This window comes from Festucalex cinctus, chromosome 4 (genome assembly GCF_051991245.1).
Source record: "Festucalex cinctus isolate MCC-2025b chromosome 4, RoL_Fcin_1.0, whole genome shotgun sequence".
Taxonomy (NCBI): domain Eukaryota; kingdom Metazoa; phylum Chordata; class Actinopteri; order Syngnathiformes; family Syngnathidae; genus Festucalex; species Festucalex cinctus.
Window position 1 is genome coordinate 15,778,977 of NC_135414.1, and position 27,830 is coordinate 15,806,806.

The 27,830-nt window shown below is 37.7% G+C and overlaps 1 protein-coding gene across 1 annotated transcript; it reads left to right on the top strand.

Annotated features, from left to right (window-relative positions):
• The first annotated feature begins 1,472 nt into the window (after positions 1-1,472).
• LOC144017550 (CD82 antigen-like) lies at positions 1,473-26,219 on the top strand. Its single transcript, XM_077519240.1, has 9 exons — positions 1,473-1,693; positions 12,578-12,650; positions 16,619-16,691; positions 22,008-22,129; positions 22,355-22,429; positions 24,435-24,533; positions 24,661-24,834; positions 24,923-25,006; positions 25,118-26,219. Exons 2-9 carry the CDS (start codon positions 12,588-12,590, stop codon positions 25,193-25,195), a joined length of 768 nt encoding a protein of 255 aa, XP_077375366.1. The 5' UTR covers positions 1,473-1,693; positions 12,578-12,587; the 3' UTR covers positions 25,196-26,219.
• Positions 26,220-27,830: the final 1,611 nt, after the last annotated feature.

Genomic DNA, 27,830 nt, shown 5'->3' on the forward strand with positions numbered 1-27,830 from the left:
ACTGATTATCGTATCGGTAAATGCATTATGATTTCACTTACTCATTATACAACAGTTTTCAATAAATATGTTATTCAGTGTGCCATGACTTTCAACAAGTAAAGTAGCTCAGTAGTTAGGAACATGCCTTTCACCTCATAAGAGATGGTTCAAATCCCGTATGGACCAGCCTTTAGTGCAATTTCGAATAATAATCATTGTCTAATTTAACATCCATGATTGTTAATGCCATTTCTCATCAAGTTTATTTTCTATAATTATTCTGTTCCATATGCTAAGGTTGAAATTTAACACAAGCATTTAAGAGTAAACTTACTTGATTCCTCTTTGATAAAACTTATGGTCAGAGCCAATAAAGACACATTCTTATAAAATCTGTATTCAGATATAACTCCTGATCATTCCAGACTGCCATGTAGCTCTAGCGACAATTTCATTTCATTGACTCGGTTTGCTTTATATTATAAAAGGATCAATGGGCTGTTCCCTCTCAATTGTGGGATGGTCTATTGGAAATGGAGAAAAATAATAATTAAATGGCACAGCATTGGCACCAAAATACACTGGCCTACCGGGCATCTGCCCTATATGCCAGATGGCCAGTGCAGCCCTGCACAAAAGTGAAATGGAAAACAGTTTTTAAACAGTAAGTAGCCTACAGGCAAGGAAAGGCAAGTTTATTTGTAGAGCACATTTCATACACAAGGCAACTCAATGTGCTTTACACAAGGAAAGGCAAAACATAAGCATCAACAAACATAGTAGTAAACATTCAGAGGAAAAAGAGTAAATAAAGGTAAGTTACAAAATTCACTAAAAGAGCATATAATGCCAAAAAACTTAATTAAAGCTGTTTAAAAGTCTTTAATCAAAGGTATGAGAAAAAAGCAACGTTTTTAACCTGGATTTAAAAGCATTTACACTCGGGGCTGACTTCACTTCTGTTGGCAGTCTATTCCATCTGTTTACAGCATAATAGCTAAATGCAGCTTCACCATGTTTGCTTTGAACTTTGGGTTCCACTTGTTGGCCCAAGTCTGTAGATCTCAAAGCCCTGCTGGCTTTGGGCATTAGGCGGGGTACACCCTGGACTGCCAGCCAATCGCAGATTTATTTATTTATTTATTTATTTATTTATTTATTTATTTATTTATGTATGTATGTATGTATGTATGTATGTATGGATGTATGTATGTATTTATTTATTTATTTATGGAAATGACTGAATGGTTCCGACACAGCTAGATAGTTTTTTGATTGTTTGCGTGTTTGTTTGTTTTATGTTTAATGCCATTTACACTTTATTGGTAAATAGAAAGAAGGGAAATGTGCATTTTACGTGTAGCACAAGAATGCTCATAGTGTCGATATTGTGTGCGTTTGTGTCAACAGACGTGTTTTTAATCCACCGTGTTTCATGGTGGCGTCGCGGGGATTTAGGGGTTAAAAGAGGGTGTTCGACTTGCTAATCCCCATATCTGCCACGTGGGGGGGACCGGAGGAGATTCCCCTGCTGTCTACCCATCTTGAGCCTCCCTGACTGTGGCTAAATTGTTGTCAGCGTCCGTGGTGGTGGAGGAGGTCACAAAGTCCAGCCAGCCGCCACGCTCAGCTCACAGGAGCGGTACATAACCGAAGCTCTCAGCCTCACATACACAACTGCTACAACTTTTCTCTGCACTTCTTCCAAATCAGTAAGTAATCAAACAGCTTTTCGACTTCGCGTGAGTTTTGAACACGGAAACTGAGCGTATGTTTTAATATTGTAATTACCACGGGACCGCTGGGTAGCTATACGGTGATTTCGAACAGGTTGTTCATGCGGTAAGCAGCTGAAACTCAAACTTTCTGAAAACAATTTGTCTCTCTTTCGCTCCATGGCGTCTTCTTTTCGAATGGTGATGTGGCACGTGTAGACTAGACTAAAATTAATAGACTCCAGTGGCCTCTACTGATTCAGTGGTCTCTATCTAAACATATCTTGCCTCCCTGAGGACACTTCATTCTCCATTTTAAACGAATTCTTAAAATTGTATTCAAAAAGTCGAGTTCCTGACATAAATTACATATAAGTATGAAGTGTATTTGATCACTTGTTCACATAATAGGCTAGGTACAAATCGTTCATCTCATGGTAGCCTAGCTCGATGAACAGACTCTGTAGCCTACTCCTGTTTCTGTGCCAAAAAAAAGACACGTTGTTGTCCCAAATTTCATTTTCAAGTGAGACATTTTCAAGCAAAGCGAATGTCCATATTATTTTCCTTGATATACCACAATAAAGTGGTTGCTGAACTAACACTGCAAAATGGTAACATTTATCACAATTTATTTCAGAGACCCGTTCACTAAGTCATAAGCTATCCAGGTTAGAGAAATAGTGTGTGGTTGACTCTGATGAATGAACACATTTACCAATCAATATTGTTACACCAGCAGCGCTTTTAGTCCTATTGACTGATTTGTGTCCCCTGTAATAGCTGAGTGTTGAGTGGTTATGAGGACCAGCTGGGTACAGATGGAAATGTGGGTCAGCATCAGGAATGATGGCATCACAGTTAAGCCCAATTTTCCCCCCTACAAACCCCTGGGCCTCCCATGGCACCCGCTCCGCTACGGCATCTTTCTCCCCCAACATCTGAGGCTATAAATCAGGGTTTCCTTCCCCCTAATGTGACCTTAATTATCTTTCCATATCCTGCAAACAGAGATGTTGTATGGATTATGCTTTGCGAGAGCTTACAGCTGTTGCTGGTTAAATTTTGGATCCATCCAGGCAGCCTCTGCGCTGAAGAACGATGAGTTTAATCTGAGTCCTTGTTGAAAAAGTTCACCACAGTAGTCTAAAAACTACTTCACTGTTAAGAAGAAGAGCCTTGACTGTGGCATTGCACAAGTACATAACCTGTTTCCCCTGTTTGGTGGAATTGCCCTGAAGCTGTTTGTGGATTTAATAAAGTTCGAGCTGCTCTTCACAGTTTTCGCTAGCCAACAAAAAGGACAAATGTAAGCAGAGAATTGTTCTACATTGTTGCTGTCAGCTCTCATTTGTTTTAATAGCAAAATAGAGAACTGATGTAGTCAATTATGAACAGCTGGTGTTTAGAATGTCAACAAATCAATTTGAATAATGAATAAAAGGTAACTCCAAGCCACCTCTTTATTTGATTACATTGGACGGGGCCTGCTTGTAAATAGCTAAAATTCATATACAATTCAATTGACACACATTTAAATGCATTGATAGGGGAAATAAAAAAAACAAACAAAAAAGCAAAAAATATATAAAATAAAATTATAATAAGAAAATTTGTATGAATGTTGTAAAAGTAAATTGTCAGTTTCCTAATTATTGTAGGAAATCAGGAACACGGTCAGTGCCTTCTAATAAATGAATATCATGTTTTATTAAAATTTAGATGAATAAAATGAAAACATGTTATTTCAGAAGTGTTTATCAAACTGGTAGCTCTTTGCATTAATCACCTCCCAATAAATAGCTCGCAGGCAGTTTCCTTAAGATTGGTGACCCCTGATCAAGATGGTTACATATGATCTATTGATAATCAAACGCTACTATCAATAATTTACTCATTCAATAATAAACTTTTTTTTTCTTTTGCCTGGTTCCATTTCAGATCTTATTCTCACTCTGTAAAAGAGTCTTCCTAAGCTGCTTTCCATATGGTGTCAGTGAAGTGAGTTGTAGCCCCGGTGGAGTTTACTTGGGGCTTTAAAGGTCAAGTTCACTAAGCGCACACAATCGTCCTGAGCAGTTTGCCTCTTGTTAGATTTCAACATCACATTGTCATCATGGAATCATGATTTCAAGAAAATATGAAACTGCAACTCAAATTAGATATTTAGTAAAGGAAATCAAAAGTATTTGGTTAAAAGGAAACAGACTAAATACTCCCAATGAGCCCAATAGATTCCGATCATTCATCAATTCTCTGTTGACTTGTCAAGAGAAGAACAGTATACGATAAAATATGTAACTTGTAGCCTACGTTTTAATGATAAAGTGAATGTAATCAAACTTAGTTGGTGATTTTTCTTATCAACGATTGGCAAGCTTCTATCTTGACTAACTTGCTTCAAATGGTTGTAAATGCTTGATTTAAATCTTGAACATATGCCATATGGCCTGGTTAATTTCCAACAGATAATCATATGGTGTATGACGTGTAGACTAAATGGAACATCAGGCGGTATTTTTAGGTCTCACAGTGGAAAGTTGCATCTTTCAGCCATCTGCTGTTGTTTTCTGGAGAGGAGGAGATGTAAGGCTGAAGCAGCTCTCTGCGTCTCAAATTCTCCCTTTTGTTACTTGAGAGAGAATAGTGCGTGAAAGCTGCCTTTGTTTTGGTGACCATTCAGGGTGGGAGGGAGCATTGTGCTGTACTATTGAGTGTGTGTGTAAGTGGGGTTGTCGTCAGGTGGGGAGAAGACATGACTGCTTGCTTATTATTGTTCTATTTGAATGCTTGTTCTCATCTGAGAAGAGTCACAAATAATACATTAATGTTAATGTCGATCTTAGTATGATGTTTTTGTTGACTTGATTGTTTTGCGAGTACCAGTAAGCTCAAGAAATTGAAAATCGAAATCAGAATAGCTGTTGGTGGCTGTGTTGGTGATGGTGAGCATTACAAATACGTCCAAGCCAAATGCTTTTGAAGTTTTACAGGGCTTGTGACTCACGAGCCCTCATCTCACAGTGATGCTACAGAAAAAAAATCAGAGGTCCAGTCGAGGGGAAAGAAGTCTTCTTCACTCACAAAGCCTCAGAGCCTCAGTCTTTGGTTCATTAGCAGACACAGATACCATGATCTCATGCTCGGCAATCAGTAATAGCAAAGAACGGGACCCTCCTCTGATTGCCTGTGGTCCAGATATTTCTGTTATGTACTTAAAAAAAAAAAAGACAACTTTATTAACCAATGAAAAAATATCCCTTCAAGTGTGTGTGTTTAAAAGATTTGGAGAAAACGCCGATCTCCAATTGAAAGGCATCCCGGGGCTGCTAGCCGAGGCTGTGTGGCGTTGGTACAGTACAACTAGCACGTTTGGAGACATTTTGAGTAGGGATGCACGATAATATCAGTGGCCGATAATTATGGGAAATTATCAACCAATTTTACGTCAAACAGATAATAAAGAAATCCGCCAGTAATTATCGGCAATTATAGACCAATTTGATATTATACAGTAAACCAGATAATAAAGAAATCCACCGATAATAATAGACATGCCACGTTGGTCCATCTGTTGTATTTGTGGCTCAAGTTGTGCCCAAATCTTCAACCCTTCCCCTCTCCTATGGTTGTGTTGCATATTTGTGATGTCATGATGCACGCGACCTCATATTGACAGACGGTGAATCATGGTGACATGGCAGTCGCCAGTGTGGGCTTTCTTTACTGTGTCTCCACAAAATGTTACCCACACAGTTTTTTGTGGCATTTTTAAAACATGACCGTTTTGTTTTGGCAAAATCAAAATTACTTACTGGTTGTCTTTGAAGCAGAGATATCAATAAAATCCTCTCCTCACCCTATCTTTTTATTTGGTTTTCACGCCCCTAGTGACATGGCTGTTCCAACCCTAAAAATGCAAATGCAAAACATAGTTGGAACACAGTGTTGAGTGGAAGATTGCTAAGTACATGTGTGGTCAAGTTTGCAATTATTCGACTTATAGGAGGACTCAAAAGTATATTTGTATTTAAGTTAATTTTGCAAACAATTATCGGCTTACTTATCGGTTATCGACATCGGGACTTTCTAAATTATTCGTTTATCGGTATCGGTTGAAAATAGTATTATCGTGCATCCCTGATTTTGAGCACAAACGCTTGTTTTGAGCGCGCAAGAAGCGTTTTTGTGAGCCTCGTAAACTGAGTGCTTGCCCTCTGAACTACCAATTTATCCTGCCAATTCCCTGTCTTAGTGTGATTTTATTGTTAATACTGTATGTTTGACCAGTTGCCTCTGTGCACCACTTGCACTCAGATTATTTTGTACAAACTAACATGACTAAATAGTAAATACCATTGGCGAGATACATGGTGCAAAAATGCAAGTGTTGAAAATTTTGTTACACAAGTTTTGTGTAACAACAAAGATGAAACAGAAACAAAGATGGGCGCAGTGGTGCAACCAGTGCACAAAGTTAGTTTAGAGCAGTGTTTTGAAGTTGCCCAAAAAAAATTAGCTCTCAAAATTATTGTAACGTGACAGGAGGTAACAGAAAATCTCACAAGACTGTCATTACTAATTGAAATAAAAAAATCACAAGTTACAGGTTCATGTGAAGAGGTTCACCTGCCTGACCCACACAGTTAATCACCCTACTGCACGTTTGTCATTGTGTCACGTGTCCACAATGAGTAATGAGTACATAAAGAACACTTGAAATCATTTTATTTTTAGATTTTTTTTAAAAAAATTTTTTGCCCCACTGTATATTGTGCGATGATAAGTTTAGTTTGCTAGTTTAGAGGTTTTTGGCAGCAAGATGACACCACTGGAGAATATAAAACTATTGTCACGCATGTGACACTTGTGGATGTGCACTTTATTACATCCTTTCCGTGCATACAGACGAGTTTGTTAAATTCATGAAAATGTCCAGTTTTCATTCCCTGGAATGTGGAATAAGTGCCATAAATTAAAAAATGTCTCTATAATGAACCAATATTTGTTAGATAGTCACTTTCACACAATTCAGCGACCGTGTTTGTGTGGGTACTTTCTGGATTCTTCCTCTCAACTCAACTCAACTTTATTTATAAAGGGCTTTAAAAACAGGCATTGCTGTATACAATATGCTGTACTTGAAACATAAATCGGTTGTGCAGTAAAGAATAAGGTAACAAAACAAGAACAAAGCAAACATTTTGAAGTGCATATGTTTTTTTTTGTTTTTTACAAGTAAATAAATTTTACATCAGTAAATTAATAAGAAGTAGGCAAGTGAAAAAGGAATAAATAAATACATAGATAAATAAGTAGAATAAACATCAAATTCATACACACCACAAAACACCAAAAACAATGTTAAGTCTCATGGTGCGCCAAAAGCCAAAGAATACAGATGTGTTTTAAAAGCAGATAAAGAGGGGGATTGCCTCATCACCATGATGGACAGTTGTCCAATCCAGGGTGTACCCTTCCTCACACCTTAAACAAACTGGAATAGATTCCTGATTCAGATTGTCACGCGTTGGATCTCTGCCCTGGCTGAAACAGAATGTGCTGCAAGTTTATGGGAGTGTGATATTGTTCATTAAAATGACATAATTAGCAGCTCCTTATAAAGTTGTCAGTTGAAGTGTGAGTCACTGTTTCCAAGGTGTATAAAACATAACACAACAACAACAACAATCAAAAATCCAAATTAGTTTGCTTCAACTTGTACGACTGGCTCGTGTCAGTATTGCAGAAAGCAGAAATGTAAACAATAATGTATTGCTCAGACTAGAGTTATATGATTTAATTTGATCTTGAAATAAGTATGGCTAAACTGACAGCAATGCAGAACTACACTAAATTAACTATAGTCCGGATAGAAGAAACAAGACGGTAATACCTATGTGGTATAGACCAGTATACGAATTCTTAAAGATTGTACCTGTAACAATGACATTTAGAAATGTGGATACTACTTTTATCTCTCCAGTTCTATTGCTCTCTTTTTTTTCTTTCTTTTTTTTTTTTTTTTTAGCAACTTTCCTTTTAGTGTCTTATTTGAGTCAGATATCTTATTTTTCAAGAATGTCTATTGCCTACTCTAGGGAGTAGTTTAGTGCTTATGATTGATTGCTGGTTGGAAATGTCAACTTTTACTTTGCTTACTTTTTACGTTTGCTTTGGGTTTACTGTGTTGTACATTGAGTGACAACAACATGATGATTTAGGCATGCTGATGAGATCCTGCAGTATCTAATGCTAAAATCTGTCTTTTGGACCCCTTTGACCTGCTCTAAATACGGCATTGATAATGTCAGAAATAGAGCTCAGCTCACTAATTTTGCGGTCGATTGGTGTAGGTGTTGTGAAGCAACACATCTTCGCATTGTTTTTGTGTATACACTGATGAGGAATATACAACTGTTGCAAAGTCAATTTTTTAAAATTCATCATTTGTGTATAAAGAAGCCATCAAGAATTAGTTGTTAACAAGTAAATGGAAAATTGAGAGGAAACAGATGGATTTGCTACATAATTGACCGGAGAAACATTTTGCTGGTGCTAAATGGCCCATAAATGAATTAAGTTAGTCAGTTGGCGACAACATTTCTCCATCTCATGCAAATGCGTGCACAGAGCCATCTGTCAACATGTCTTCATTGTATCCCACCGAGGGTTACATTGCATCCATAGTTGTCCATCCACAGACACGGAAGTTCACAATTGTGTTTTCCTTAAGCTCTTAACATAGGACAACATTGTATAGCCGTCAAAATTAATCGATTAATCGACAGGTTAGCAAATAAATCAACAACTATTTTAATAATCAATTAATTGTTTGTAGCAATTTTTGTGTTTAAAATGGTCCAAATCCTCTGATTTCAGCATATCAACAGCAATTGTTCACTGATTTCTGTAATTGTTAATGAAAGAAGACTGATTATTTTTTGTATTTAATCAAAATAAGACATTTGCAAACATCTGTTATTTTTCTTTGGAAAACAATAACCGAACCGGTAACATAGTACATCACTGCTCCTTTTCAAATCACTATACGAATACGAAGTACAAAATAAACACCAGTCACTGATTAATAAACAATGATCAGGGAAAAATGCTTTTGTGATAGTGTTTCCTCATTTTCCGCTGGGGTTAGGTTCCAAAAAATATCCGCAATAAATAAAATCTGCAAAGTAGTTGGCTTTATGTTTTCTATTTATTATAAATGTTTTAAGGCTCTAAAACCCCTCACCACAGAGCTTATACACTTTTCTCGTTGAGGGATTTACATTTACATTTTCTCACATTTCTCTCGTTTAAACATTCTCAATGTTCAAACCTTCATAAATTTTATAAAATAGGTATACATTACTCTGCGATTGGCTGGCAACCAGTCAAGCGTGTACCCCGCCTAATGACCGAAGCTAGCTGGGATAGGCTCCAGCATCCCGTGACCCATGTGGGGCGGCACGGTGGCTGACTGGTTAGCATGTACGCCTCCCAGTACCAGAGGTGGGTAATCCAGGTCCAGAAAGTAAAAACCTTGCCACAGTTTTGCTTTAGTCACAGGAGGTTCTACTTGACCGATTGGTAAGTAACTTGTTTACCTGCTGGTTAATTAGATGCACCTGTGGCTAAAGCCAAACTGTGGCAGGGTTTTTACATTCTGGACCTGGATTACCCACCTATGCCCAGTACTGAGGACTCGGGTTCAAGTCCAGGCTCCGGCCTTCCTGGGTGGAGTTTGTAGGGGTGTTAAAAAAAAATCGATTCGGCGATATATCGCGATACTACATCGCGCGATTCTCGAATCGATTCAATAATCGGCAGAATCGATTTTTATTTTTATTTTTTATTTTTTTATTTATTTTTTTTTATTTTATTTTTTTAGGATTCACACCTTGAGCATGGAAGAATGTTATATGAACGGCACATTAAGCCTTAATATTTTTATTTTAATGCTGTTCAAATGTGAAACAGATTGCAAACTGTTTGTGTACAGTGGCTCACGGTTATAAGCCTCAAGTTTTAGATAAATATATTCATACAAATCTTACAGTGTACATGTACAAATTTACTGATAGTATTTTCTAAATTTGAATGGAAAAAAATCGCAACAATCGACTTATAAATTCGTATCGGGATTAATCGGTATCGAATCGTGACCATTCGTATCGGGATTAATCGGTATCGAATCGAATCGTGACCTGTGAATCGTGATACGAATCGAATCGTCAGGTACTAGGCAATTCACACCCCTAGGAGTTTGCATGATCTCCCCGTGCCTGCGTGGGTCTTCTCCGTGTACTCCGGTCTCCTCCCACATTCCAAAGACATGCATGGCAGGTTAATTGGGCGCTCCGAATTGTCCCTAGGTGTGCTTGTGAGTCTGGATGGTTGTTCATCTCTGTATGTGCCCTGCGATTGGCTGGCAACCAGTTCAGGGTGTACCCCGCCTACTGCCCAAAGCCAGCTGAGATAGGCTCCAGCACCCCCCGCGACCCTTGTGAGGAGTAAGCAGTTCAGATAATGGATGGATGGATGGAGGTACATTACTGTAAAAAAAGAATGCATGCAAATTTGCACTAAAAAAAATCTGCAATACAGCGAGGCCGCTAAAAATGAACCGCGTTATCGCGAAGGATCACGACTCTTTCAAGGAGCATTGGTCACTTTTTTTTTTACTCGCGACTGCCACCTCTGGCCTAAAGCGTAACTGCAGGTTCTCTGTAAAGCTTGTGCATGGCGCCACTCCACCCTTCCCCTCCTCAAGACACTGTGGCGTGTTTGGGAGGAACACTCCACACTGAAGGGAAGATACAACTTAAGCTGATAGGCGCAGTGTTTTCAGCTGCTTGATCATATCGTAGTTGGATCTACAGTATGTCCTTTTTTATTCTGGAGCAGTATTTATGTCCAACAGAGAAGTTTGGTATGATAGATTAATTTGGTGGATATTTAGGGGAAATGGAGCCAAGCAGAAGGATGTTGTGAAAGGGGACAGACAAAGAGAAAAGAGATAACGAAGCAATAACAGACTACAGTTACAGTATAAATCGGTATGCGACAACAGTGACAATACGTAGGAGTTGTATTCTGTCACAAAAAATAGGAAGCAGCCGTACACCCTGTGAGAAAGAGATGCCATGAGTAGCAAATAGGACAGGAGGGACAGGACAGGGATCCTGGGCCTGTCAGTGATACTGGTGTGGTGGGAGTGGCTATGCAGTGCCAAAACCTGTAAACAATTTGAGGACAAATGACAGGACTCTCCATTATAAGGAAGTTAAGAACTGTGTATAACAAGTCAAAAGTAAACCTATAAGTGCTAAATTCCCATAGGCGTGTCTTTGGAGATATGCTAGTGAATCAGCACTGTCACACACACTTGAGTCATCATACGTGTCCGGAGTTGTTGAGCAGGCACATTGAGTATGGGCGGGCTCGGCCTCACCCATTCAAAAGGGATATGACCTGCTGAGAGTATTCACATCCTATGGAATTGCTCTCTAAACAATCATCCATAAAGTAGCCGAGCAGCGCGCTGTAACAGTAACCCATTTCCACTGAGGAGAATCTGGGTCACATGTGTGACCCTCACATTCACTGCCGCAGGATAGCTGGATAAGGTCCTCCATATTTCACCCAGATTGTCATAGATTTATTGATGAGTTTCAAGCCATTACTGTACAGCGGGTGTAAGAGGGCTACGTGATGGTGACATGTTTTGGAAAACAGACTGAGAGTGGGGGCTCATGTTTTGCTGCCAGAGAGCTAATCAATACTTTCTTGTTGGAAATCTTAACATTAGATATTTAGATAATTATATTTACATTAAGCTATTTAGAAAACATTTTTGTAGTCCTCTAACAATATTTATTACGATGGTAAACAAAGTTATTATTATCAAGATATTTTGTGATGTGATTTATGATGAGACAGTGCCACTTATGTTGGTATACATTTAGCATTCTTTAAAAATGATAAAATTGGCTCTCCAGGACAGATTTTGGAGTGATGATGCTCTTCTCATTTCTGGTTAATGAATCTTGCATGATTTAAAGTTACAGATTTTCTTTTGTGCTGCACCTCATTCCACTTTTATGTAAATTGTGTCATTTGATTGGTATAATCCACAACCACCATGAGTACACAGTAAATTGATTGTATGCAATGTGGACACGCCCCCTTCCGTGTTTACAGATTGAGTTTAAACTGGTTTTGCAAGTTTAATCCTACAGATTTGAGCCACCCAGTCCTGATCATCCAGGCTTGTTGGAACCCATTTAGAATGGGATTAAAATGACAGTTGGTGGGGAACCACATTTTTGCTGGCCACTAATATAATTTAATACATTGTTGCAGCACGTTTTTACATTTTGTAGATCCAGAATCAGTACAGGATGTTAAGAAGAAACTAACATTACGTTTATTAATTATACTTCAGTAATTGTAAAATGTTAAATCTTTGTTTTTACTTTGGCCTGTGTTGGTTGTTTGCATTCTTCTATCTAGCAGACTGGCACAGGCATGTTTTATGTGTTGAAAGACAAAACATGACTAAACCAAGTGAAACTTATTCCTAAAGCAAATCCACTTGGAATATGATGTACTATTTTAAATTTACTCCGATTCATACGAATGCCTTTTTTTCCCATCTTTATCTGTGAAGTTTCTTTCCTCTCTCAACGTCTTAAGACCTCATACTATTTGTACAGATAACATGATACAGAGAATGTGCTTGTACAGTATGTTTGTGCGCTAGTATTTGTTATCAGTGTGGGAGCTTTATCTACTGCACACTGCTGTGACTCTGTATCATTAAAACAATGTTGGTTACATTTCCTGTGGAATTACACTCATTCCCTCTCTCACCTTTGCAGAAAAAAAAACATGGGGAAAGGCTGCGTGACGGCGATCAAGTACTTCCTGTTCCTCTTCAACCTCATTTTCTTTGTGAGTATTAGTATTTAAATTTTAACCATATGCACTAGGGCTGCACAATATATCGAAAAAATATCGATATCGCGATATTGGCCCTTGCAATATGCATATCGCAAAGGCATGCAATAAGTTTTATATGGAATTTTATGCTTTTTATATGAATTTGTTCAATAGTTGAAAAATATCAAGACATAATTACAATTAACTAAGATTACATTAAGGGTGCTTATTTTGCCACATGAAAAATGTTTTTCTTTCATTAGGTAATAAAAATGTAATTTCTTTAGGTACATGTTAAATATCGCAATAATATCGATATCGCTATGTTCAGCAAGTATATCGCATATTGCATGTTTTTCCAATATCGTGCAGCTCTAATATGCACTGATGTATGTATTGCTAAGTTGTGTTCGTATAGCTATTTTCGGACTGTCCCGCAACAGCTCAGATAGCTAGATACCTTCATACCTTGAAAGGAACTTAGATTTGCTGATTTCATAACATAGTTGTTCAAACCTTTCCACGTGACCAGTGTTTGTTACAAGAAGGGCTGTGTCAGTCACTATAGAATCTTCTTTAGAATATTACAGTACACAATGACACATATTAAATAATATTATAATACTGTATTTAGAATAGTGTATTAAAAAACTATCTTTCCCCATTACTGCCAATTAATTGGTATTGTTTCGTAGTAATAATAATAATAATAATAATAATAAAAAATAAACAATTAAGCAATATCGTACAAGCGTGATTGATACACTCACTAATTTTTTCGAAACTGATTCACTTACTGGCTGGGTCATTGTTTTCCAAAGCAAAAGCAGATGTTTGCCAATGTCTTATTTTTTTTGCTAAAACACAATAATCAGTCTGCTTCTGAAAGAACTGTCGAAATCAGATAATAATTACTGTTGAGAGGCTGGAAATTAGAGGAATCGGACAATTTTAAGTTAAACAAGGGCGCGAAACGATTATTTGATTATTTGATAATAAATATTTGTTGAGCATTATCCATTAGTTGATTAATTGATTAATTTTGATACATCTAGTTACAATGAAATGGGGAAAAAGAGGACCAATTAATCTTATGAAGGCAATCTTAGCAGTAAATTCTGTCACGTTTGGGGGGTTGTCGGAGGCAGGACCCAAATTCAAGGGGCAACAAAAACAGGGCAAGGCAGGGATGCAAGTAAAAAAGGGGATTTAATTCAGAAAAAAGGTAAACTAGGGCGGAGCACTGGACAGGAGAACGGCAGTAACTCAGGGAGGAAACAACAACAGACACCTGGGCAAGATACAAGAGGCTTGGGGAGGTGATTGGATGTGGTTAGACATAACGAGACAAGGAATACATGACAAATAACCAAAAACACCAAAAGAAAACAAAATCCCACCCCCACAGAACCAAAACATGACAAAATTCTAGCTTTAATCCCCCAAACCCGTCACACATGCAATCACATACGCCCAATTTTTATACAGTGACCATTAACGTGACATCAACCACAAGAAAACTTTTATTTATTTATTTTCCTGGTGACAAGTTTAGCACATAATATTAATAATATGGTGTTTAAATAGTAAAGCTGTGGGTGGGTGATTTGTGACGGGATATAGTGAAATATTTTCTTGCAAGTTATGGTTATATGGCTAGCCCGCAATTCGAATCATTTTGACAGCTCACACTCTTCTTTTGTAAATGTTATGTAAAATAAATAAAGTCCTCAACTGAATATGATTCAAAGCCGTCACCGATTCAAAACTGTCAGCAGTCATTCCTTCCGAGTCGCTTTTGAAACCAGACGCTTTAGGACCAAAAGGTATCCAGTGACCTGTGTCATTTGCTTGACGGCCCTAAAAACATCCCTGGGAATGAGCAATGGCCATCCATTGAATATTGTGTATTGTGACCAGTTATCAACTTAACTCCTAGAAAGGCAGTTTGACCAGCTAGTTTTTAAGTGGGCGACGACTCAAATCAACAGCCTGTCAGACCTCTCTCTCATCTTGTTTTAAAAATGTTAATACTCCAAAATAATCCAAATTTTTAATAAAGTGCTATTTTTCTGTGACTGTAGTGGAATACAGTCACAATGTATTATTTTTTAAAATTGTATTCTTTACTGTAAATGTGATGCTGGTAGTTGTATTCCATTACTCCACTAGCCTGGCTAAAAATGTCATTTAAAGTAATCACAAGCAAATGTGCAAAATACAGATTTTTCCTAAATGTTCCTTATTTGCTACTAGGGATGCACGATAATGCTATTTTCAACCGATACCGATAAACCAATAATTTAGAAGTGCCGATGTCGATAACCGATAAGTAAGCCCATAATTGTTTGCAAAATTAACTTGAATACAAATGTGCTTTCGAGTCCTACTATAAATCTAACAAATACTTTGAAACATTGTTAAACTTTGCACAATGTTTCAATTTATGTAAAGCACCATGAAGCTGAATTTTATTGATATGAGCCACAACCACAACAGATGGACCAACGTGGCATGTCTATAATTATTGCTGGATTTCTTTATTATCTGTTTTATCTGTTTGAAGTCAAATTGGCCGATAATTGCCGATGATTATCGGCCACCGATATTATGGTGCAGCCCTATTTGCTACCTTGTATTTAAGATGCTAATGGAAAACCAACACATATATTTAAACTTTAAAAAACTAATTTTAAAATCTAATTTGAACACATTTTTGTCTTTTTTTTCTGCCTGAGTTTAGCAAGGCATAATAATAAACAGCAAGCAGTGTCTTGAAAAGAGATGTTCTATTCTGTGATAGCAAGTCTGACCACCTACACATTTACATGTACTCAGGGGGTGCATTGATTATCTAGGCTTGACCAAGAACTACACGCTATGCACTGTATGCAACGTAGTGTATACAAAAAATAAAATAAAATGTGAAAAGGAATATATTCTTTGCAGGATGCGGGTATATTGCTTAGCACATCTGCCACAGGGTTGGAGAAGTGCAGGGTTCGAATCTTGCTTCAGGCACTACTGTGTTTGCACAGCTCCCACAATTGTTTTCTCTGGATACACAGGCTTCCTCCCATATTTCAAAAAAATATGAATAATGGTCTAACTGCAGACTTATTTTTTTCTTTTTTATTAATTTTTTATTTTTTATTTTTTATTTTTATTATTATTATTATTTTATTTTTTTTGCAAAGGCGTATATACTGTAAGTGTGAATGTTGCTTATTTTATGTTTGCCTCTCGCCCGGCATCAACTGCACAGTAAAGTCTATAGAGTAAATTTGACTCTATTTAGAGTAAATTTGACTCTATTTAGAGTGGGGCCAATTAGACTCAGTTTTAGAGTAACATTTTTCACTTGGAAGAGAGTAAAATAAATAATTGGGGAAAAAAATAAAAGTCACTCAAGGGTTGAGGAACGAACTCACGACTCTCAGCTTGGGAGACTGCCACACTACCACCTGAGCTAAACCCCACCTACTGTTTGATTATATCCAAGAGGAGACCAAAAACATTGTTTTTGGTCTTTTGGAGCTAGTATTCCAGCTGACACGAGCGATATACTAACACACAGTAAGAGCCGCGTGGCCCAGGGACTAGATCGGCTGTCTCCCAAGCCGAAGGTCGTGAGTTTGTTCCTCAACCCTTGATTAACTTTTTTTTTTTTTTCTCAGTTCTATATTTTACTCTCTTCCAAGTGTACATATTACTCTAAACTGAGTCTACTTGGTCACATTCTAAATAGTCAAATTTACTCTTACAGAATTTCCTGGTGGGATAAGAAAATGATTTCTGCATAATAGTTCTCCCATTATTTCTCATTTCCTTCAGTAGAAGAATGCCCACGATAGCAACTACATTTTTCTGTTATTACAACTAGCTGGAACAACCTAAGGACGGATTGCATCCATATTTACAGCATGTGTTACTGTTCAACCCTCGTTGTGCCTGACTAATGGGCTATTTGCCTCTTTCAGCTTCTTGGGGCCGTCATCATGGGATTTGGATTGTGGCTCCTACTGGACAATCAGAGCTTCATAGTTGTGCTCAGTAAGTCCCAAATTGAAATATTATTTTCACTTCAGGGTAACAGGGTCAAGTCATAATAAAAACGAATGAGTCACTGAGTGCTTTTTCATTTAAAATGAGATATTAAACATATTCTATCAAAAAGAGAATTTATTGTGTGGGTTTAGCTTCCTGAACAAAAAGAAACTTAAAATTAGTTTAATTAAAACTGAATGCAACTCATACAAATAAAAAATAAAATAAAACATGACTTGCGGCAAGCCAAAAGAAAATTTCTGTAATTTACACTTTTTTTTTTTCCTACCAATGCTCATTGCTTATACTGCTTCTCTCTAAAAAGTACTCCCTTACAACACAAGTTTATGTGGTGTAATACAGATTGAAAATGACCTTTTGTGTGTGAACAGTTCATGGTTAGGTCCCAAAGTCAATATTTTCATTATTTAACTTAAAAGTGAACCATTACTGGGAATGTCAAAGAGAAAATCAATGTAGGATTCAGGAGGTACAACATTTAAAATACCTCAAATAACTGAACTAAAAAGGACATATTTTTCCATTGTATGGTTTTCACTGATCCAGTGAGTTGTCTGAAATAGAAGAATGTAGGCCAATACAAATGGAGCCAGGATTAACAGGATGAAAACAGGCCAAGGTCTGGCTGCAGGCTCTTGGAATGTTTAAGTATCTTTGAATATCTGAAAGACAAATAGGAAAAAAAATAAAATAAAGGTTTCAGCTTTTGTACACGAGGATACACACATTTTTTTCCCCGTTCACAATGACCCTGAATAAAGGTTGATGAAACCACTGAAGACCTTCCACAGGACAGTGAATATTTTCTTATGGCTTGTAGCATTTTATAGAACTGTTAAACACATATGTCTAGCAGATTTTAATTTGTGTATCATCCAAGTTGTATTTCACAAAAAGTGAATTGTCCCATACAAAGAATCTTTCCATTCTTCTCTGTTTCTCTAAAAATAAGCATTGCTCCTCTGGTTTACTTTCCATTTTCAAATTGGCTTCAATGCACAACTTGTCCTGAAACGCTTGTGATTTAATGTTAAGATTACTGCCATCTGGCTCCAGTGTGCAACTTTTTGTTGTGGTAAGTGCCAGATATTTTCAACCAGATCAGAATGAGACCCCGGCTGCATGTGTTGCTATATTCCCTTCATGACAAAAGATCAATGCAAAAGTTGCTGGTATTGTATTACCACACGTTTCACCCTGGATTGGTTGCGTCTCATTTGTTAGAAATCCTTACATCTGCTCTGGTTGTTTGAAAGAAGGAAGCCCATTTAACAGCAGAATTGTATGAAATAATGATTATTAGAATCCTCTAATTGTCTCACAATGGGAACTGCTGGGGGTTTGGTGTCTTCCGAAATTGCTAGCTGGTCACTGGCTGGTCTTGTGATTGCAGCTGTTTTGCCCATGTGCCAAAATATTGTCCACTAATTCTCTTGAGACCTCATGAAGTACAATCATGTCAAGAGCTAGATTAGACAATTTTTTCTGCTCTATCTTAGTTGTCTTGGTTCTCTCATCTTCCTGTAAATCTCCATTTGTTAAATTGTTACACTCAAAAGCATACAGAAAATTAATCAATCAATCTAACATGAATTCTAACACTGAAAACTGAATGAGGGAGCCCCGGCTAAATCCTTGGAATAATGGCACAGTATGTGCCCATGCTGGTTAACATTTCTGTTAAAACTTGGGCCACCGCACGCTGAAAACTGTTCTGGTAGAGTTGTCGGAGTTATAGCAGTGGGCTGAAATGACGCCAGATGCACAGGAATACTAGTACAGAGTTGAAAGGAGTTTAGTTATGGGTGACAGGGAATGACCTCTTCTTGTGACTGGCTCAGTCCTTAGATCATTTTGCGCTCCAAAATTGCATACGATATATAATGCTAATTGAATTTCGATTAATTACACAGCCCTACTTCAGCTCAATATTTGGCAAAGATTGACTCTGTGTACCATGCTTCTCTGAGGTTTGTTATGAAATGTAGGACCTTGGCCCATCATTGTGAACTGTACTCTTGAATGGGATGGCCTCCTTTGGCTACCAGGAGGTCGGCTCACTCTACACTTTTATCTACAAGGCCAATCTTGGACTACTGCCCTCTTACATTTGTAACGTAATCACAGAAGCTTTAATTCTTACAGTTTGTGTTCAAATAACATTGTAAATGGTACTTCATTTATATAGCGCTTTTCCACCTTACAAGGCCGTCAGAGCGCTTCACATTTGACTCCCCATTCACCTACTGATGACGCAGCATCAGAAGCAACTGGGGGTTCAGTATCTTGCTCAGTGATACTTTGATGTGGTCCCAATGGCAAGGCATCGACCCCACAACCTCTGGGTTGGGAGCTGACCGCTCTACCACTGATCCATGTTACTAACTGTTCATTTACACTTGAATTTGTAAAAAAAAATAAAAAAAAATAAAAAAAAGGCCTTTGTCTTCTCTACTTCTATGGAATCAGTTGCAAAATGACTGGAAATTAACAGAACTTATTTATTAAATGTCATTTAAAATTGCATTTAAATTGTGTTGAAACTGTAATTATTCGTGCTTAAATCAAGTCTGAGCCACGGTGGCCGCATATCATATATCATCTTATATTTTAATAAATGTTATTTTTAAAAAATGTGAGGAAAAAGTAGGAGCTGTGTCCACAAGGCAGAAAATCTGAGAGAGCTAAAGATGATGATGCATACAAACTGAGAACGTGTCACTATGCAGTGGGGGCAAGAGAGAGGGAGAGAGAGAGAGTGCTTGTCTTGAAGGAGATGAGGACATTTGTCTCTTGTCAGTGGCATCGCTGCAGGTGTCCTCCCCTCAGACACTGGGCCCTTTCTCCTCTGTCCAACATCAACATGCATCACATCAGCCCAGTGTGCTCACTGCCTTACTCACCACTGCACTCGTCACCAGTCTGGCGAGGCCTCGTAGAGAGGCGGTGAGCGCGAGTCCGTCCATTTCTCGGCAGCAGTCATCGATGCAGTCATATGTTGGATAAAGCACACACACAGCAAAGGGTTAACGTGCAGCAGACTGATTTGTTTTGGATGGGGGTGTAAGGGAAATGATGCTCAATTGGAGCATTGACATATATATATATATATATATATATATATATATATATATATATATATATATTATTTTTTTATTTTTTATTTTTTTTGTCCGCACCTTAAATTAAATTTTAGTTGTTGCTGTTATTATCAATACGATTTTAGGAGGATTCATGCCATGATTTTAAGTTAATGCTTTTATAGGGAACTACAAAACACAATATTAATATGACACCTTTTGTGTATGATGTGAGTCAAAATATTAGATTTTTGTTGTTGTTGTTGTTGTTGTTGTTTACTGGATAACATGATACGGCATTTCTGCAGATCCTAAATTCATTTGATTTTTGTATAGGATTTTCCTTTTGTCCTCAGTTACAAATGGCCCATCTTTGTCACTCACATTATCTTTACATTTTGTTGTTACACCAGAGGGATCTGTGCTCTGAAGTGCCATGATGAGGCAGCCGTTTCGCATTCGCATAATTGCAGACAGCAAAATGAACGTGTTTATTTCTGCGATATGTATGCATTTGTTCAAGTGTCAGAACTATTCCACATCTTCACCACTATTACAATTTGCTGGCGTCAGGCCTTGTACATCTGAAATCGACACTTTTCAGGAGATGGCATGTTTGTTCAACCATAAACATTGCATCATCAAAAGAGAGCAAGCGATTTTCAACACTTTAGATTGGTCAATAATTTGGAAAAATCGCACCCACATGTGTGGACTGGCCAAAAGTATACATTTAAAAAAAAAAAACAAAAAAAAAATGAAATTTACTAAATTGTGACTTACGAGCTTTTGGTCCAACGCCAGCGACTTGTATAAAGCAGTGCTTGTCAATTATTTTTTGTTTAATAATTTGGTGTTGTAACCATGAAGCATCATATGTTGAGCATGCCCTTACTTGAAAAAAAAATGGACTAAAATTAAACCAATAGGACAAAAACATTACACAGGTGAGCTGGTGCCTGCCCATTTTCATTGGGTGAAGTGGTCTGGTCGCTAGCCACGTTACAAAACATGACATATTTATTATCCATAGAGATATAGATATAATATAGAACTTTTTTTCATTTCAGAAAGTTTTGTCAGGAGTTCATTCTCAAAATGGCCTTTTAAAATGCTCACATTTCACAAATTTTCTGAGTAGCATCAGGTTTAGTTTGTGTTTTGGTTTGAATTGCGACCAAGCTGTTGTCTTACCTGATCCCATGTATCCAAATCACTGCACTCATGAACCCACCTGTGATCATCATTCACATTTATTTAATTCACCTCACACAGAAGTTGGATTCAAGTAGTTGAGTAGAGGCGGCACTTCACGATGTTTGTGTCTTTACAGAAACTTGTAGCAATGTAGCAGTTTCAGAACCAAGTGACACTTCTTCAAAACATCAGGCAAAAACATCCGTTTTAGCACTGTATCAATTTGACTGCATTGTGCCAGCCGCTTAGTAGTTGTGCCTTCTACCTATCTGTACATGTATTTGGGTGTGTGCATGCAGTTTGTCATTTGTTTTGTTGATCTGATTATCGTAACCTGTAATGATAGGCTTTTGTATGTGCTTGCCCTTTTCCATATTTTTTTTTCTTTTTCAGATGTAATGGTGAAACTATGAAACAAACATGTCACTTGTTTTTTTTTGTTTTTTTAACTGACTCTCAACTCAACTTTATTTATTAAGCACTTTAAAAAAAGTGATGTACGTCAGGCGAAAGAGTTTAGTGTTTTTCTTTTCAGCATTATTACTAAACTTAGTTGTTGTCAATATTTACCTAACATTACCTAACAGTTTAACAGCTACCTCCAATTTGGCACTATCCTTTGGCCAAGAAGGATTATTAGATTTTGAGGAACAAACAGTTGTTAATTTTGGTAAATGGATGTTTCTCATCATGTTATGATTATTTTCAATACAACCGAAGGATTGATCAGTTCCACTATGTAAACACATAGATATACACGTATATGCTCCCCTCCATAAGGAATAATACAGCAAGGCAAATACCTTTTATTTTTTTGCTGTTCTTTATATTGAAAACACTTATTTGGCATCAAACGTTGAATTTGAGACAAGTGTTTTTATTTGAGGTACAATACTTGCATCTAGAGATCAAAAGCATAGACACTGCTTTTATTATACACTGTTTTACCGTAGGCAATTATAGTTTGAATTTCATTTATCATTAGTTTGTAGTTTCTGACCTTTGTGCTGTCCTTTCCTTGCAGGTGATTCCATAGCTGTCAAGGCCGCATGCTACATCCTGATTGGAGTCGGCACTTTCGCCATGCTTATGGGCTTCCTCGGCTGCTTGGGAGCCATTTATGAGATTCGCTGTCTGCTTGGCATCGTGAGTGGAAAGTTGAATTTATATAAATTAGGACAATAGCATTTTGTTTTGAGAAGTCATAACAGAAAACACTGACATTCTTATAGTAATAATCAAGTCATTTCAAGCTCAACGTTAACTGATTGAAGGTCATAATCAAATGTGTCTGTAGAAAACTAAGCTGCAATTTGATTGCTTCAAATAGGTTGAATATGTTTTTTGCATTTATTCCTCCCTTCTATTCAGTACTTCACCTGCCTCTTGTTGATCCTCATTGCTGAGATTGTAGCTGGCACGCTCATCTACTTCCAGAAGGATGTGGTAAGCAACATTCTGTATTATTATGTTGTGTTCACATGCATCTACACAACAATCCACGTCAATAGAAAGCAAAGCCTCCCAAATCAGGAGTTAAACAACTTGATACTGCAGTAATTGAAATAGACAGAAATTGGTTTGCAGCGCCCCCTGGTGTATAGTATTTCCAAATAAAAAGCAAAAGCTGCAAGGAAATTTCCAGTGTAAAATGACATAATTGCATCTGCAAATTCTTGTACTTGTCATGCTAAGTTTTAATAAACTATAGAAACTTTTTTGAGTTCATTTTTGTAACTCTCAGGGGAAAGGATGGGCATTTGGTTCATGACTTTGTTCTTGTATATGAATTGTTGGGATCAGGGCTGGACTGGGAGAAAAAAAATCGGCCCTGGCTGAGCCTGGCCCTTATAACTAGTGCCGTTACCGTCGTTAAACCGACTCGTAATTTATGAATGTGTTGTCCAAAGAAATGTATTTTAATGTTTTCCTATCCTAATTATTTTGGTGAGGTGGATACGGTTTACTCACTTGTTGGATGGCTCCCTTAACTGGAAAAAACACTCAATGAACCTGGGGCTGTCAATTCTATGACACAGAGGAGGTGTGATATGTTAATAACAGAATTCATTCATAAATCACTTGTTAGAATAATTGTTATATCAGATAAAATGAATAACATTCCAATCTTAGGTAGTCTAGGGTATGTAGCATCTTGTTTTGGGTGAAACTTTAAAAATGCTTGCATGGTGGCAGATGAAGGATGGTAAAAGTAATCATTCTCTTCTGAAAATTTCTGAAAAAAAAGAGAACATTTTTAAAAATATTTAAATATTTTAAAATATTTAATATTTAAAATAAATTGTAAATTGCCAACTTAATTAGTATGTAAATGAATACTAAATATTTTGAAGTACATGGAAAATTGTTAAACATTCTAAGTCATAGGACTTGTACTATAGTTGTTTCATGATTTAGAATTATGTAGTCTACTCCATTAGTCTATCTACTTGTACTGTACAAGACTCTCCCACTAATGCTTGCAGCTGTTACACCTTATTTCACTAGGTTCTAGTTGCATATTTAGTCGTTTACTCTTAAAGTATCATGCTTTTATATTTTTAGGTTTATTTACAATTTTAGTCCATAAATCTTGTTATTTTGAACAATTGTAAATGGACAATTTCCAGACAATCCTGTAGCATGACGTCATCTGCAGGCGACGCCGATACAATCTGGCAGCCCGATCACATCTTACACCGACGCCGCTCTAGTTCGTTCGTTGCACTTACAAACTAGCGAGTTTCCTGGAGGGGTGGCGTCACTCTCGTACTACATTCTGATTGGCTTTAGAGATGGACCAATAGGCTTCCCTCTCAAACTGACAGGCGGCGGTATCTTGGTTGAGGGGAAAAATAGCCCTCATCTTTGCCTGCCAGGCACGGTGCCGGTCAAACGGCTGGCCGGGCTGGTCAATCAGCCAGTCGGCGCCGGACTTTTGGTCGGTGCTGACCGGCCCCAAGACCGTCGGCCCAGCGGGCATCGTCCTGGTATACCCGATGGTCAATCCAGGCCTGGTTGGGATCCAAGTGGAAAAACCCTTGAAGCAGATGATATCCATACTTCTCAGGACAAGCTGAACGAATTATATCTCCCATTTGGAGGCGTCAGCTCGCTCTCTACTTAAATTATTTTTGAGCCAAACCCTCTCAGGTTGGTGGTTTGTAATTTTGAAAAACCTGTCTCTCCTTGTAGAGGTGCAGTAGTTACTCAAATTACCTTAAAATAAGAAAGTACTGTATAAACATTTAAACATAGTAAATGGAAATAGTGACAGAAGTTACATCAATATGAACAGTGTGTTTGTGTGTTGTCAAACATCAATAAATGACATACTTCAGAAGTAAACATTTCTTTGAAATGTTAAACCATGTGGACTGCAAATTTCAATGTCATATAACACTGTAAATGTTTATTTTATTTTTTTATTTTTTATTTATTTTTTGTCCAGTTGAATGAAGAGATGTCCAAGATTGTATCCAAGGTCTTGGACAACTATCCAGGCAACAACTCAACCACAGAGCAGGCATGGGACTTCATTCAGCGAAACGTAAGTGAATAGAAGTTACACCTCCCACGAATTTCACTTGGTTTAACCTCAGGATTTGTCAGTCAACCCAATATGACAATGCTAGTTCCAAACTCCACTTGATGTATTTCACTCCTGCTGCCTGCAGATGGAATGCTGCGGCTGGAACGGTCAAAGCGACTGGAACGGAAACATGGTGATTGTCAACAGTTCTCAACTTCTCTTTCCGTGCTCGTGCCACAACATCTCCCTGGCCACCGGAAACGTTTCCGAGAGCGGATTCTGCGAGGCTCAGACTCCCGACTGGCCCGTATACGACACGGTAGCGTGCGGATTGTGTTTCTCGCCTGAAGTAATGGCTGTGGTTGGGATTGATGGAGAAATCATCTCTTGCTTCTTGTTGTCTCCAGGGTTGCTCTGTCAGCGTGGAGAGCTGGCTCCTCACCAACATCGGGGTGGTCCTGGGAGTCTGCATTGCAATCGCTTTTATTGAGGTACATGTGACCCCTCACTAATTCAAGTTTTTGATCGAGAGGTGTCACCAAAGCCAGCAGATTTCTTCACAAATATATGTTTTGTTTTGTTTTGTTTTTTTCCCCTAATAGCTACTGGGAATGATTCTGGCCATCTGCTTGTGCAAGAACATTCACAGGGAGGACTACACCAAAGTGCCAAAGTACTAAAGTTCACCACATGGAGTTTGGCTTGAACTGAAGCTAATAAGGCATTTTTTTTCACTCAATTTTAGGTTAAATGTTTTCTCCAAATGTAAACTTCTGTGTTAGGTTTACATTTAGTTAAATACTTGTTCTGAGGTATGTTTCTCCTCAGGCCAGTCTTGCTTGAAGCACTTTAGAAAAGTTTTTGCTTTTAAACTGTTGATCCGAGAGTGATGTTGCAAATGTTTTGACTGGTTTAGAGGAACTTCCAGGAATTGGAAAAAAAAAAAAAAAGGGAATGACCAAGGAAGAGTGGGGAGATTTCAGAAATGTGTGGTAAAGTCATGTTGATCCAGTGTTCATTATTGCCTTCTTAAGGTTTGTTTTAGTTTTCCACAAGTTTGTTTTGTTTTGGAATATTCTGGAGCTGATTTACACAGCTGTCATCCGCCTCCCATTCATACCAGCATTGTGTATGATTATTATTACTTTGTATATAATTTCAATTTATCAATGCAAGCCGGTTCCTCATTGTACTTAAAAAATGTGTTTCCTTATCTTATTTTAGAACTTCTTGTCTGTAACAGACGTAATGTGATACTAAAGTAAAAAGAATTGGCAATTGTTTGCAAAGATACCGCTCTCAATTTGTCTTGGCTGAGCAGGAACAAAAAAGTCATACACTGACTTGTTTATTTTAAAATGTTCGGGAGAAAAATGTCTTTTAAACTTGCCCTGAGTGAAATGGGCACAGCTGATTAGATTTTTGAAATTATTATTAATTTGAACTTCTTCTGTATTTTATTCTGCAATGTTATCTTTCACCCGAGAACATGTGGTACTTTTGTTATGTATAAATTTGTCATCCACTATCTATGTACAGTCAGTATAAAAAAAACACTACATTAACCCTGTAATGGTGTTCTTAAAGGAATGGCTTTTTTTGTAACAATGTAGGCAGACTGGTAGTGAAGCTGACTTAGTAATTTTGAACTCACAACATTCATGATATTCTGTTTCTTTTGCCAATAAAGTCATTACAATTGGATTCAGTCGAACAGCCGGGTACTTTGTAACATGTTCGACGTAACCTAATATAGCCATGATGGAATTTAAGGCATTGTTATTTTTTTTCTTCTGTGCATATTCAGTGCTTGGATAGAGAATTTTCCTCATCTCGTACACCATTTTTTTCTGAGAAAAACAATTGGGCAGCACTGGGTTGTAGACTACAGACTACAGGGTTGTAGACTACAACCCAGTGCTGCCTGCCTACTGCCGACTACTTCAACTTGTAATAAGTAGTGTTTCAACTTTAGTACAGCGCTGCATGTGAAAAATGATGCTTCGACCACTAGGTGGCACTATAAGTTAATAAGGTAGGATGACCACAAGAGATTCAGCTTGGCAATGTGCCCTTCCCTTTTGTATTCATTTGAATGGTTTGGTGACTTTAAAAGCAAAGAATGTCCATTGTTAGAGCTTTGATGTGTTTGCTTTAGGAACAGCAGTGCCATCAAACTAATATTTCACACATTAACTTGTATAATTTCATTCATCCTATACTGCAACCCGCAAGCAAGCATCGAAATAGGACACTACTCCCACGTTTGTCCAACAGACGTTAAACAAGCTTCTGGAAGAAATGTGGGCCAGAACTCTGCAAGAGTAGTCAGTTCATCATACCCGTGACAGAGTTGAAGTGTTGTGAGTTTGGATTATTGTTTAAACAAGCAGAAGTGGAAAAATATTGTTACTCGTAATGTGTAATTTTGATGTACCGACCAGTGTGACACCGAATTTGCACTCAGCTTGTCACATTCACAAGGCCAGGACATGACAGTTCTCTTCCTAAATCGTTTATGCTTGAAGCACCACAAAAGGCCGACCAGGTTTAAACCTCAAGCACCAGAAGCGTGATGACTAGCTGTGTCCACATCACTTAATTGCGACAGGAAACATGCTGAGGTCATGGACAGGCACTGACTTCACTCAAAACTCTAGCTCACTGTGGCTCGAACCAGGAGGAAAAGAACATATTGATGAGGCGAGAATCCAAATTCCTTTTTGAGTCTTTTCAAAAAAATATTTGGCAAGGGATGCAAAGTACTGTGGAGCTTATTGGAACTTTGTCATAAAACTATATGACAAACATAAAGTCTATGCAGTACTTGAGCGTGTCTTCTTGTGCCGCTTGACGACGTAATTAGGAAACACTTTTCATACAAATATGTCAAGTCGTCACACGGAAAAAGTTGTTCCAGTAATTTTCTTATTTTAACACTGGCTTGTCACTTATCTTCCATCAATTATCTGAACCTCTTATCCCCTTTTGTGTTTTCAAAATCACTGTTATTTACTGTAAATAATTGTACTGTGTTGATTCTTTATTTAAACATTTATTGGATAATAATAATGATAATGATCCATCTTCTTGACCGCTTATTCCTCACAAGATTCGCGGGGGGTGCTGGAGCCTATCTCAGCTGGCTTTGGGCAGTAGGCGGGGTACACCCTGGACTGGTTGCCAGCCAATCACGGGGCAATCATAATGATGATAATAATAATTAATTAATCCCAGGGGTCTTGAATAAAAACTATGAAGCGTTGAAAACATTCAAATGGGAGGGAAAACATACCTTTTTAAAGCTTTCTTGTT